Source organism: Amphiura filiformis, chromosome 2 (assembly GCF_039555335.1).
Source record: "Amphiura filiformis chromosome 2, Afil_fr2py, whole genome shotgun sequence".
Taxonomy (NCBI): domain Eukaryota; kingdom Metazoa; phylum Echinodermata; class Ophiuroidea; order Amphilepidida; family Amphiuridae; genus Amphiura; species Amphiura filiformis.
The window spans coordinates 22,776,254-22,788,662 of record NC_092629.1 but is presented as its reverse complement, the minus strand read 5'-3'; the positions used below and the strand labels follow the sequence as shown (position 1 = coordinate 22,788,662).

The 12,409-nt window shown below is 38.5% G+C and overlaps 1 protein-coding gene across 1 annotated transcript in view; it reads left to right on the top strand.

Annotated features, from left to right (window-relative positions):
* The first annotated feature begins 1,770 nt into the window (after positions 1-1,770).
* Positions 1,771-12,409, top strand: part of LOC140139111 (ubiquitin-like modifier-activating enzyme 6) — a 58,002-nt gene continuing 47,363 nt past the window's right edge. The window contains exons 1-2 of the mRNA XM_072160896.1: positions 1,771-1,811; positions 2,210-2,304. Of these exons, the coding sequence (XP_072016997.1) occupies positions 1,771-1,811; positions 2,210-2,304 (136 nt within the window). The remainder of the gene's footprint in view (positions 1,812-2,209; positions 2,305-12,409) is intronic.

The following is a 12,409-nucleotide window of genomic DNA, read 5'->3' as shown; positions in this document are numbered from 1 at the left end:
ACACGAAATTTCATAAATACCTATATGATTTCTCACTGAACCATAAAACATGTTCGGAATGTGCGGACATTACATCATCAATATCTTAACTTAAGTCATTTTGATTAAAAAAAATATATATAGAAATATTTCTTTCTGATTAATTTGTTTTAGGTTAAAGAGGTCTGAAACAAACAGTGATGCGTTAAAGTGCAACTTTTTTTGGCAGAAAATTTCAAACGTGGCTGTATTTCTCAGTAAATATGGTAGAATATACCACCAATGCACTGGATGCATAACTAACCAGTCTATGTTCCAAACTTTAAAACAAGAACATTGAACAAGTCGTTTTTTGGATTATACAAAAAATGACTTAGAAGGGGACTTACTTTTTAGGAACCGTTCATTTGACATTTGACCTAATTTACTCCATAACTCCTGAACTAAGCACCCTGGCCCTAGTGTAAAGGCAATTAATATTTTTATTCCTATCGATGGGAGGAACAATTTGAGGTATATTACATATTAAAACATGATTGTACATTTTGGCCCCACTATGACCTTCGACATGTGGGAAGCATTGGAGGCAGAGAAAAATGGAACCAATTCTAGTGTTATAATTTGAGGTGTAAGGATGCCAAAATCAATGGTTCTACTATTGTAGCAAGACAAAATGCTAACTCAAATATCATCACATAGCGGCCGTACTTACGATGACGTCCCTTGTACACATGCATCGGCTAGTAGAAAGTGTCTAAAAGTTTTGGGGTGAAAGGTCATTTCGGGTTTTTTTTCTGGTATGTAACCAAATACCTTCTAAATGTTGCTGCTTCCGGAAATTTCATAGTATCAGCTATATTCTGTATTCATGTGTTTTACACATAATAATTATGTGTATTATTGAGGTAAAATGTCATTAAAGGGACACTGGAACAAAAAAAAATCAAATTAATCATATCGTCAAGAGACCTACACAGAGGAATGCGTCATCTATCCTGAGCCAATCTACATTCTGTTGGCCACAAAAGCCGACGATCAGACATACATCCAGATATCATCGTTCATTTCATGGTAGGCTTAAAACGCATTGAAAACGCCAAATTGCATTCACAAAATATAATATTAGCAAATCGCAAATGGTAACGTAGGTATGTGGAAAGGAAATGTATTAACAATAACAAAGTATTTGTATCTGGCATGTTGCTTAATTTTGAAATATCACCAAAAATATTAAATTTGTGAAAAAAACGTCCCAAAATTTAAAACAAACATAAACCTTCCAAAATAAATACATATTCGCACTTGGCGGCCAGTCACCATCCACCGCTGTGATTTGTGGGTAACTCGTCGCTTCCCCTCTCCAGTTAGGGGCTGTGCAATAATTATGAGCCCGGGGGGACTTCTGAACGGCCCGCCAAAATCGTTTGCCCCCCCCCCCCCACCTCTCGGCCTGTCAAAAATATTTGACCCCCCCTCCCCCGCCCCTTTACCCAATTTGCAAACCTTTTATATCTAAACCATTTAAAAATGGTTTAGATATACGTTGCGAGCACAGCGAGCAGGAAAATTTGCATATTAAAGCGTTTCCGCGCTGTTTTCCTAAAAGGCGCCCATGAATGTGTGCCAAAAATCGTTCCCCATTCCCCTCTAGCCTGGGCAATAATTGCCCCCCCCTGCTCGGCTCACCAAAACTCTCATAATTATTGCATAGCCCCGTATCATACTTTAAGTTTGCCCGACATACCCCAGTCCTTAAACTTTGTTGTCTTTTTTTATAAGTGTGCAGAGACTATGGAGACTGCGAAAGAAGATATCGACGACAGTCTCTATAGGTAAGCAAGCAACATAGGGATGAATGGATACAACTGTTTCCAGCAGGACGAAGAACATATCCCCTACTGTAAAAATTGCTCCTATGGTGCAATTAAATACTTAAAACTTTTAGCATTATTATAATAGAAATGGATGACATCTTCATTTTTACTCATTCGCAGGATAAGTTTCAAAGTACCATTCTTATTTCGAAGCATCAGTGTTTTTACGCCTTAGTTATTCCTGATTTAACTTGTATGATACGAGACTCAAAAACAATTGATTTTCAAGGACAGTCTGTTTTTGTTTTTTGAAAAAAATTAACATTCCTTAGCAAATGTTCTTATTCATGTTTTGACAATATAATCTTATACAATTCTAACATACTGGTGCATGCTTTGTCTGCTTTTGATAACAGCCGACAGCGGTATGTCCTTGGAGACGCGGCAATGAAAAAAATGGCTCATTCCAGTGTATTTCTCAGTGGACTAGGTGGACTAGGAAGTGAGATAGGTACAGTTATACATTCATTCGCCATTTTATTAACCTTTGCTTAACAATCTATTATAAATTGTTTACATTAATGGGGTCTACTTAAGTTAATTAGTTTCAAAAGCACTAAAAGGGCCTTTCGGACTAATCACCTACAGTATAACTGTTTCAGTATTTTTTGGATTTGCGGGTCAATTTTTTGTCTGATATTCGGTCACTCATATCATTACACAGGAGCTTACATCTTGAGCTGAGTGGCTGTTATCTTTTACATAATGACGACTATGATAGTGGTGATTCAGGGTTTATTCATAGACCCTATGAGGAGTCTTTTTTCTGTTGTAATAGTCCTACCAGGGGAAATGTTACTTAATGAAGTCCCACTGCGGGACATTCCCTAACATGTAATCGTATAGGTTCACCTGAGTGAATATATACATCCAGTTGAGACCTTGGAATTAAAATCAACCTTTGAACCTAAAGTAGCTCCAAGTAGGCTTCTCTGCAAATGCATTTGCTTTGTAACATTTTGTAGCTTAAGGATACGATACCTGATTTAGCGACAAGTGACTCATTTCATGAATTTTGAAGAAAAAAAAGTTCCCACAGGCTCGAACCAACGATTCCACGCGTCGTTGATTATCAGTCCCGGTCTTTACCGCTTTGCCACGGAGGCAGATGAACGGAAGAGGGTAATAATAAAAGATAAATCTCATAATGCTATCTTTAGCCTTTTGTTTACATTAAAATGACGCATTTTGTAAAGATACATTGGCCGTTTTATGTATAAATAGCACGAACATTTGGAAAAGGGCTCAAACAAATAATAAAGACACTGATACGATGATGAAATTGCATAAGTCGGGGAATATCTGCGTCGCAATGTTTTGTTTTGATTTTAGAAATGTGACATTAAAATTTACGACGTTAAGACATTCATACTGCAGTTACTGTCCGTTTTCCTATACACAATACACAGTGCTCTCACCATTGACGTGTGACCTCAACAAATGATGTATGTTGGGAGAATGGACACTTGCCTAGTTAACATCACTGTGTGAAAAATAACCAGCCAATATTTTATTTATTCTCCAAAACTTCTAGCAAGGCTCTTTCGTTCTAGAACACGACCTAAAATTACAACTAGGTTAGATGTTCAGAAATGGTCGCACTTTTGTAAAATATGAGTGAGGGCAAGGCATAGCTAGCCAACTCCCCGTGTTAATTGAATGGAGATTTGACCGAAAATATTGGTATCGGACCGCTCACTTCTGAAGGATGCCACAAAAAAACTAAATTTTTAGCTAATTTAGATGTTTGGAGAGGGTCGCACTTTTGTGTTTTAGGAAGGATATGTAAACGACAGATAACACCAAAAATATGAAGAAATTATTTCCAAACTGTGTTAAGTCATCAATCATTATGTTGCTCATTTTGAAGAATGCTGGTTAACAAAAAGCAGGTCTTTGTGTCATTTCGTGAACAATGGTACACATACCATTGTTTCCTTTCGTTTCCTTTATAATCGGTTACCCAACTGAAGCTGTAATACCAGCTTTATTGCGATGTCGCACATTGAAAACAGACACTTGTACACAACCAGAGAAGATCTGATTTAATCAGTTGAGCTGCTTCAATGAGTGTTATCTTGGTTTAATAGCTTTTAATGGGGTTTAAGTCCTGCAAAGGTCGAGATGAATTCTACTGTAGACATGACTGCATCATGTATCATTCGAAATCAACAAAAGATATTTCAGCAGTATATGGCAAAATTCTTTCTCTAGAGTGTTTTAGACATGTATGTGGAATTAGTATAGTCACCGGAGGGGGTTCCCATGCACCGAGTGCTTTTTTTTTCTAACTTACATTTTGTAATCCTGAAGGTGTCTAGTAAATGAATTTTGATGTTCCCAAAATTAAATATTGTCCCATGGCGTTCATTTGGCGGCCATCTTGGTATCCGACAAAATTCAATGAAATTGACATAACTTTTGAACTAGACATCATAGGAAGACAGATGACCCCATTTTTCGGGATAACGTGGACATGAGCAATAAATTAAAATGGTTATTGTCATGATTTAAACATGTTGGATACATTAAAATGCAAAATATTATGTCCCATGGCGTTCATTTGGCGGCCATCTTGGATTCCGACAAAATTCAATGAAATTGACATAACTTTTGAACTAGACATCATAGGAAGACAAATGACCCCATTTTTCGGGATAATATGGACATGAGCAATCAATTAAAATGGTTATTTTCATGATTTAAACATGTTGGATACATTAAAATGCAAAATATTATGTCCCATGGCGTTCATTTGGCGGCCATCTTAGATTCCGACAAAATTCAATGAAATTGACATAACTTTTGAACTAGACATCATAGGAAGACAAATGACCCCATTTTTCGGGATAATGTGGACATGAGCAATCAATTAAAAGGGTTATTTTCAGGATTTAAACATGTTGGATACATTAAAATGCAAAATATTACTAAAAATAGTATCTTCAAGGCATACTCGTCTGTATATAATAGGAGCTCTTTTTGGTACATTGAGGAGGATATTTTGATGTTATTGATTTATTTACTATTTTCTCTTCTTGGTGCATGACTTTAACATATTATTAGCTAGAACTGGTGTTAGTGAACTAAAAATCGTAGCATAGTTATAGTGAAGTGGTGGATAATCATGCCAAAACGCAAGGGTGATAAAGGTACCGAGTCAGACTCACTGCAGAAACGTCCACCTGTAAATTGTATTTTACATGTGAGTGGTATTGAGCATCTAGATTATACGCCGCTCAGTAAAGTAAGGGGCTCCGCCACTGACAAGCTGGCTCAGCTACATGACATTTGCGACAAAAGACACATTGAACCTCACGATTCACCCTATCGCATGGATGATGTCTGTAATCACATTCCGGAGAGTCTTGCTGGTGTAGATTTATATAGAAACAATTGGATATCATCGAGACTGCTACCAAAACTTTACTGAAAATCAATATCGTTTGAAATGTAGTGCAGGAACTAATGAAGCTTCAACATCACAATCCTCTCGTAACCGTAAATTACAATTATCAACTGTCATGCGACTGTTCCCTCCAGAATGTATCTTTTGTGAAAGACTGGAAATGATAGTGTCTGGAAAGACTGAGAGATGCATCAAATTCCCCCGGCAAATTCCCAGCATTCAAGGACAAAGACGGAGCATTTAAGGAGCCTAATTGGAAACAGATTGAGCCTCGGGTACTAGGACTACATCGTCTACATAGCATGGTGCAAGGTGAGGACCTGTTTGCAAGAGAGGGGAATTTCCACTATTCCTGTCGCGATTCTTTCAACACGAAGTACACAACTTACCTGCGTGATGAAGCGAAAGCGACAATTGAAACAGAGCAGGATCGTAAAGCTGCTGCACATCTGCTGGCATTCACTGTTGTCCTTGATTTCATTCAAGACCGAGTTGTTGGGCAGAAGGAGGTTATGTTACTTACATCGCTGAGTCTTCTGTACAATCATACAAGAGTTTGAAAGAAGTGGCTTCCCCAATCCAGAGTACAGAAGTGGCAAGCTGAAGGTCGGACTTGAGAACCATGATATTCATGACTCGATCACCTTTGCCAAGTTTTATCCGGGTGACAAAGGCTATATCACCTACAACCTGGTCTACGGCGCCATCATCTCTGCCGCAGACGCGGTGACTTATTCATATAAGCTGGGGTTCAAAGATAAGTATAAGGATGTGACCCTGTTGCTTCTACCAAACTACCAAAGCACATGCTGCACTAGTATCGGGCACCTCTATAGAAGCAAACAACTCACCACTATCTTCAGTAAGCATGGTAAGCTGGGTCACTGTGAGACATGCAACTTTGCCTTAGGAACTAGAGACAGTGCTGGCTAAGGTTTCCACATAATACTCCGCAGATCATTACCAGCAAGGGAAACAACGTGTTTCATCTTGTATGGGACAAACAATGACGAATATCCATGGCTAAAATGTTGTGAACAGCAATGGTCATGATGGTGGGATAATGATACAAAATGTGAAACCCGGGTTTGTTACCACTAACCAGGATCAAACTCTCCCTCTCTACGCGCGGAGCAAGGTGCGCTCCCTAAAGGTAGATACACCCGAGACCATGGCTCCTGATCCTGTTCACATCTGTGGAAGCTATTGGGAGAAGCAACCTGTCCCAGGGTTTGATGGCTGATCTCATTACCAGTGGCTGCCTACGTAGTGTATTGACAGGGAAGGCATATGCAAAAGCATTGTTCTACCTCTAAACAGTCGGTGAAGCGCTTGTTAATTGAGCGATTCATTAAGGAGGAGAACGTTGAGGTCACCAACCCCAAGACCTTGCTGAATCTTGTACAGACATGTACTCCTGGTGAGACCCTCGACCTCGCTTTACAGGACCCCTCCACTTTTACCATGCTTGTGAAGTATGTCACATATGAAGACAAGGACATACTCCTGACCCACTAGGATGGTGAAGGGGTGATGGATAGGGGTAAAATAGTCGATAGTTGACTTTCTTTGGGGTTTCACACCGGTAGCTGAGAGGAAGCCACCAAACCCTGGGACAGGCTGCTTCTCCCCACTGCTTCCCGTGTAAATGACCAGACACGATATTCTTTGAGATGCATGTTGAGTACATTTCGCTATTTATCATGGGCAGAGTGAACACGGTTCCCTCAGGAAATTTGGGCCCGACTTGACTACAGATATGAACAGAAGCCATGGTCTCGGGTATATCTACGCTCGTAGAGAGGGAGAGTCCGATCCTGGTTAGTAGTGGTATCAAACCCGGGTTTCACATCTTGTATCATTATCCCACCAGTGCTGTTCACCACGTTTGGCCCATGAATATTTGTCATTGTTTTTTTTTAGATTTTCCCATTCGAGATGAAACACATCCTTTCCCTCGCCGGTAATGATCTGCGGAGTAAGCGATGTGGAATCCTCATCAAGATCCTTGGCCAAGTTCAAGTTCCAAGACGAAGTTATATGTCTCAGTGTCACAGTTATATCCAGCTTACTGAGAATAGTGGTGAGTTGTTTGCTTCTGTAGAGGTGCCGGATGATAGTGCAGAGCAGTATGTGCTTTGGTACTTTCCAGTCACCAGGTTGTTGGTGATATACCCTTTGTCACCTAGATAAAATTTGGCATAGGCGATCGAGTCATGGATAATGTGGTTCTCAAGTAGGACCTTCAGCTTCTCATTCGCCTCTCTTGCAAAGAGGTCCTCACCTAACACCATGCTATGTAGACGATGTAGTCCTAGTTCTAGTGCCCGAGGCGCAATCTGTTTCCAAGTAGGCTCCTTAAATGCTCCGTATTTGTCCTTGAATACTGGGAATTTGAAGGGGGTACTACACCCCTGGCCAATTTTTCTCAAAAATTATAGCGCATTGGTGACAGGTACGATATGTATATTATAGGGGCAAAGACTACAACTACTGCCCTGAAAATTCTGCAACTCAAGGCAAGTAGTTATTGATTTATTGATCAAATATTGGGTTTCCCTCATTTTTGACTGTAACTCCACAACTGTTGTCTGTGCTGAAATAAAATTTCCAGTGCAGTAGTTGTAGTCCTTGCCCCTATAATATACACATCTTACTTGTCACCAATGCGCAATAATTTTTGAGAAAAATTCAAAAATAGGCACAAAATTGGGTAGGGGTGTAGTACCCCCTTAAGCCTCCAGCATACTTTCCTGCCGCTTGCCGCTGCGGCAAGCGGCAGGGCGTTTCAACCAATGACAATCCATGATTGTGTCCGTTTGTCTGCAATACGCGTGTGCCACGCCGCTCAGCGGCAAGCGGCAGGGTAGTATGAAACCAGCATAAGTCTTTCCAGACACTTTCATTTCCAGTAAAAAGATACATTCTGGAGGGAACAGTCGCATGACAGTTGATAATAATTGTAATTTACGGTTACGAGAGGATTGTGATGTTGAAGCTTCATTAGTTCCTGCACTACATTTCAAACGATATTGATTTTCAGTAAAGTTTTGGTAGCAGCCTCGATGATATCCAATTGTTTCTATATAAATCTACACCAGCAAGACTCTCCGGAATGTGATTACAGACATCATCCATGCGATAGGGTGAATTGTGAGGTTCAATGTGTCTTTTGTCGCAAATGTCATGTAGCTGAGCCAGCTTGTCAGTGGCGGAGCCCCTTACTTTACTGAGCGGCGTATAATCTAGATGCTCAATACCACTCACATGTAAAATACAATTTACAGGTGGACGTTTCTGCAGTGAGTCGACTCGGTACCTTTATCACCCTTGCATTTGGCATGATTATCCACCACTTCACTATAACTATGCTACGATTTTTAGTTCACGAACACCAGTTCTAGCTAATAATATGTTAAAGTCATGCACCTAGAAGAGAAAATAGTAAATAAATCAATAACATCAAAATGTCCTTCTCAATGTACCAAAAAGAGCTCCTATTATATACAGAAGAGTATGTCTTGAAGATACTATTTTTAGTAATATTTTGCATTTTAATGTATCCAACATGTTTAAATCCTGAAAATAATCCTTTTAATTGATTGCTCATGTCCACATTATCCCGAAAAATGGGGTCATTTGTCTTCCTATGATGTCTAGTTCAAAAGTTATGTCAATTTCATTGAATTTTGTCGGAATCCAAGATGGCCGCCAAATAAACGCCATGGGACATAATATTTTGCATTTTAATGTATCCAACATGTTTAAATCATAAAAATAACCCTGTTAATTGATTGCTCATGTCCACATTATCCCGAAAAATGGGGTAATTTGTCTTCCTATGATGTCTAGTTCAAAAGTTATGTCAATTTCATTGAATTTTGTCGGAATCCAAGATGGCCGCCAAATGAACCCCATGGGACATAATATTTTGCATTTTAATGTATCCAACATGTTTAAATCATAAAAATAACCCTGTTAATTGATTGCTCATGTCCACATTATCCCGAAAAATGGGGTAATTTGTCTTCCTATGATGTCTAGTTCAAAAGTTATGTCAATTTCATTGAATTTTGTCGGAATCCAAGATGGCCGCCAAATGAACCCCATGGGACAATATTTAATTTTGGGAACATCAAAATTCATTTACTAAACACCTTCAGGATTACAAAAATGTAACTTAGAAAAAAAAAGCACTCGGTGACTATACTAAATAGCTTCAACAATGATTCGCTGCATAATGGTAAAAACCTGAAAAGACCTGGAAAAGGGCGAGAGGTGCCATATTTATGGATTCAGGCTAAATTCAAAATTTGTATAAAACGTTTGGTTTTTGATCGATTACAAAAATTCATTTTTGTCATTAAAAGAAATTGTATCTGGTGTGAATTAAACTACAATTTTTATTCCTAGGGCTCTTTGATTTCTTTAAATATTTTTTTTAATGATAGAGTGAATCCCCTGGCCCTCTATAATTACGCACCCCATGATCGACCCCCTTAATGCATGGTATCTCAGTAATAGAAATGCACTAATGCCAGCTCCTAAATTAACCTCACTCCCAATGACACAGTTCATATGCAGCAGTAAACTCTTTGGCTTGATGCAAGTATGAAATTAGTAGTTTATTCCCCATGACATAATTTATAAAACACTTTTCAGTGGCCCATAGGGGATGCTTTTTACCTATATGGATGATATTAGTAATAGTGATCTGGAAGATTAAAAGACCATAAATCAGTGGCCACTAATGAGTTTTCCAGCATTAAGGTTAAATACAATGGATTTTCATGGCTTGATTCCAAAGGGGCGTAAGTTAATAACAGAAACAGGCATGCAGAAAAAAATGAACTCAAGCGTACTTTGTGTATCATGGTATACACATGCACATGACCACGAACCTATGGAACCGTGGCACGTGAGTCATCCTATGTTGCAGATATAGGGAGGGGGCAACCATGATAGGGGCTGCCGGGGTGGAGGGGGGCAGCCTGTTTTCTGCAATTTTCCTATATGGTATTATTATTAAATGATATTTGTCGTGAAATAAATCAATGCCGCTATACAAATGCTATATGCTATAATAGCCCTAGTAGGCCTACCCTGATTATGAAATATATACAACAATAATTACAACAACAATAACAAAACCAACAACCAATATTTAATTTGCAAAAAAATATATTCATAGGCTTATATGGGCTGTGCCTATTTAGACTAGTAGGCCTATTCCTGAATTATACAATAATACAAAAAAACCGGTCAGAAAGATAGAAACGAACAAGAAAGAAGACAGAAAAAGAAAAACGTATAAGAAAAAAAAATAGAAAATTATATAATTGGACCACAGAGGGACTCGAACCCGTACTAGTTGCCCAGGTGAAAACTATATAGTCGAAAGTATGGATCAAGCGCGCTAATTGATTGAGCAACGGAGGGTGCTTACGAAAACTGTTGCTCTCAAACTGACTATGATATTCAATCGTGCATACATGCTGTTATGATGAACAAGCGCATTGCCCCGGCAAAGTCGGACGCATCCATGACGCAAAAACTCGTTTTTTTTTTGTGCAAAAGTAGCTTCAATTTGGAATGAAAATCAAATAGTAGAGTAATCGACAGACCGTTGAGAAATAATGTTGGTAGTTAGATGTCAAAATTAACGTCCTACAATTAGTGGTGGGCAAACAAGGACTTTTTTCTGCAAACTTACAAAGGAACCAGTTTTTCTATGGCCAAATTGCATCAGGAAAAAGAATCTGTCAAAAAAAAATTCACCAGATGAAGTCTTAGGTCGGGTTTTGGCGAAAATTCAAAATGGCCGCCGAAATAGGTGTTTTTTCACGATTTTGCCACTTTCTGTATAGTTTTAGGCCAAATGCACCAAGTAATATGTATTTATATATGTTTTTGAGGCCGCTGATTCCAAATCTGCCATTAATATAATGGCCATATGAATATCTAGATGGCTAAAATTCAAAATGGCCGCCAAAATAGCTGTTTTTTTTCAAGATTATGCCACTTTCTGTATAGTTTTAGGCCAAATGCACCAAGTAATATGTCTTTATATATGTTTTTGAGGCCGCTGATTCCAAATCTGCCATTAATATATTGGCCATGTGAATATCTAGATGGCTAAAATTCAAAATGGCCGCCATTATAGGTGGTTTTTTTCAAGATTATGCCACTTTCTGTATAGTTTTAGGCCAAATGCACCAAGTAATATGTCTTTATATATGTTTTTGAGGCCGCTGATTCCAAATCCCCCATTAATATAATGGCCATATGAATATCTAGATGGCTAAAATTCAAAATGGCCGCCAATATAGGTGTTTTTTTTTTCAAGATTATGCAACTTTTTGTATAGTTTTAGGCCAAAAGCACCAAGTAAGTTGTCTTTCTATATGTTTTTGACGCCGCTGATTCCATATCTGCCATTAATATAATGGTCATATGAATATCTAGATCAAAATATGGCAAAAATTTAAAATGACCACCAGGATCACCTTTTTTAAAGAATTTGCTGACAGGGACCCGTTTATATTGAGTAATAAAAATATGTCTTTTTAGGTGTTTTCATGTCGCAGACTATGAATCTCTACTCGATAATAATCAAATTTGATTAATCATTGTGGCAATATCTGATAATATATTCATAATGGTACAAGAGGCACCATTATGACAAAAGTACTGCACCAAGGTTTTTTAGTACGCACAAGTGTATGTCAATTGTGTAATTTCAGGTTCACCATAGCAGCTCAAAAACAAACATGAAGCCACAATATCGCTATTTAAGTCTTGCTGGGTTAGCGGGTAGATCAGCCCTACAATGAGGAATGCAAGTTCAAGTCTATAGCTAATTTAAGAAATGGTTGCTTGAATTTTGATCGGTAGAGTGATATTTCAGTGTCAAAGAGACAGTAGCCAATATTCGCAAATAATCAATGTCAGCCAAATTGTGACAAGTGAGCTAACAGAGGACTGATTCAAGAAGAAAGTGTTGCTAAGAGCCTGCAGATGCAGGATGCCTTGAATCTAATAAACAAGTTGGTATACCCTGACTTCAATATTTTGTCAGAGTTGAGCACTTTGAATGCCTATACACTAGCAATTAGACTACAAGAAGCATGCCATTAAGTACTCCGAG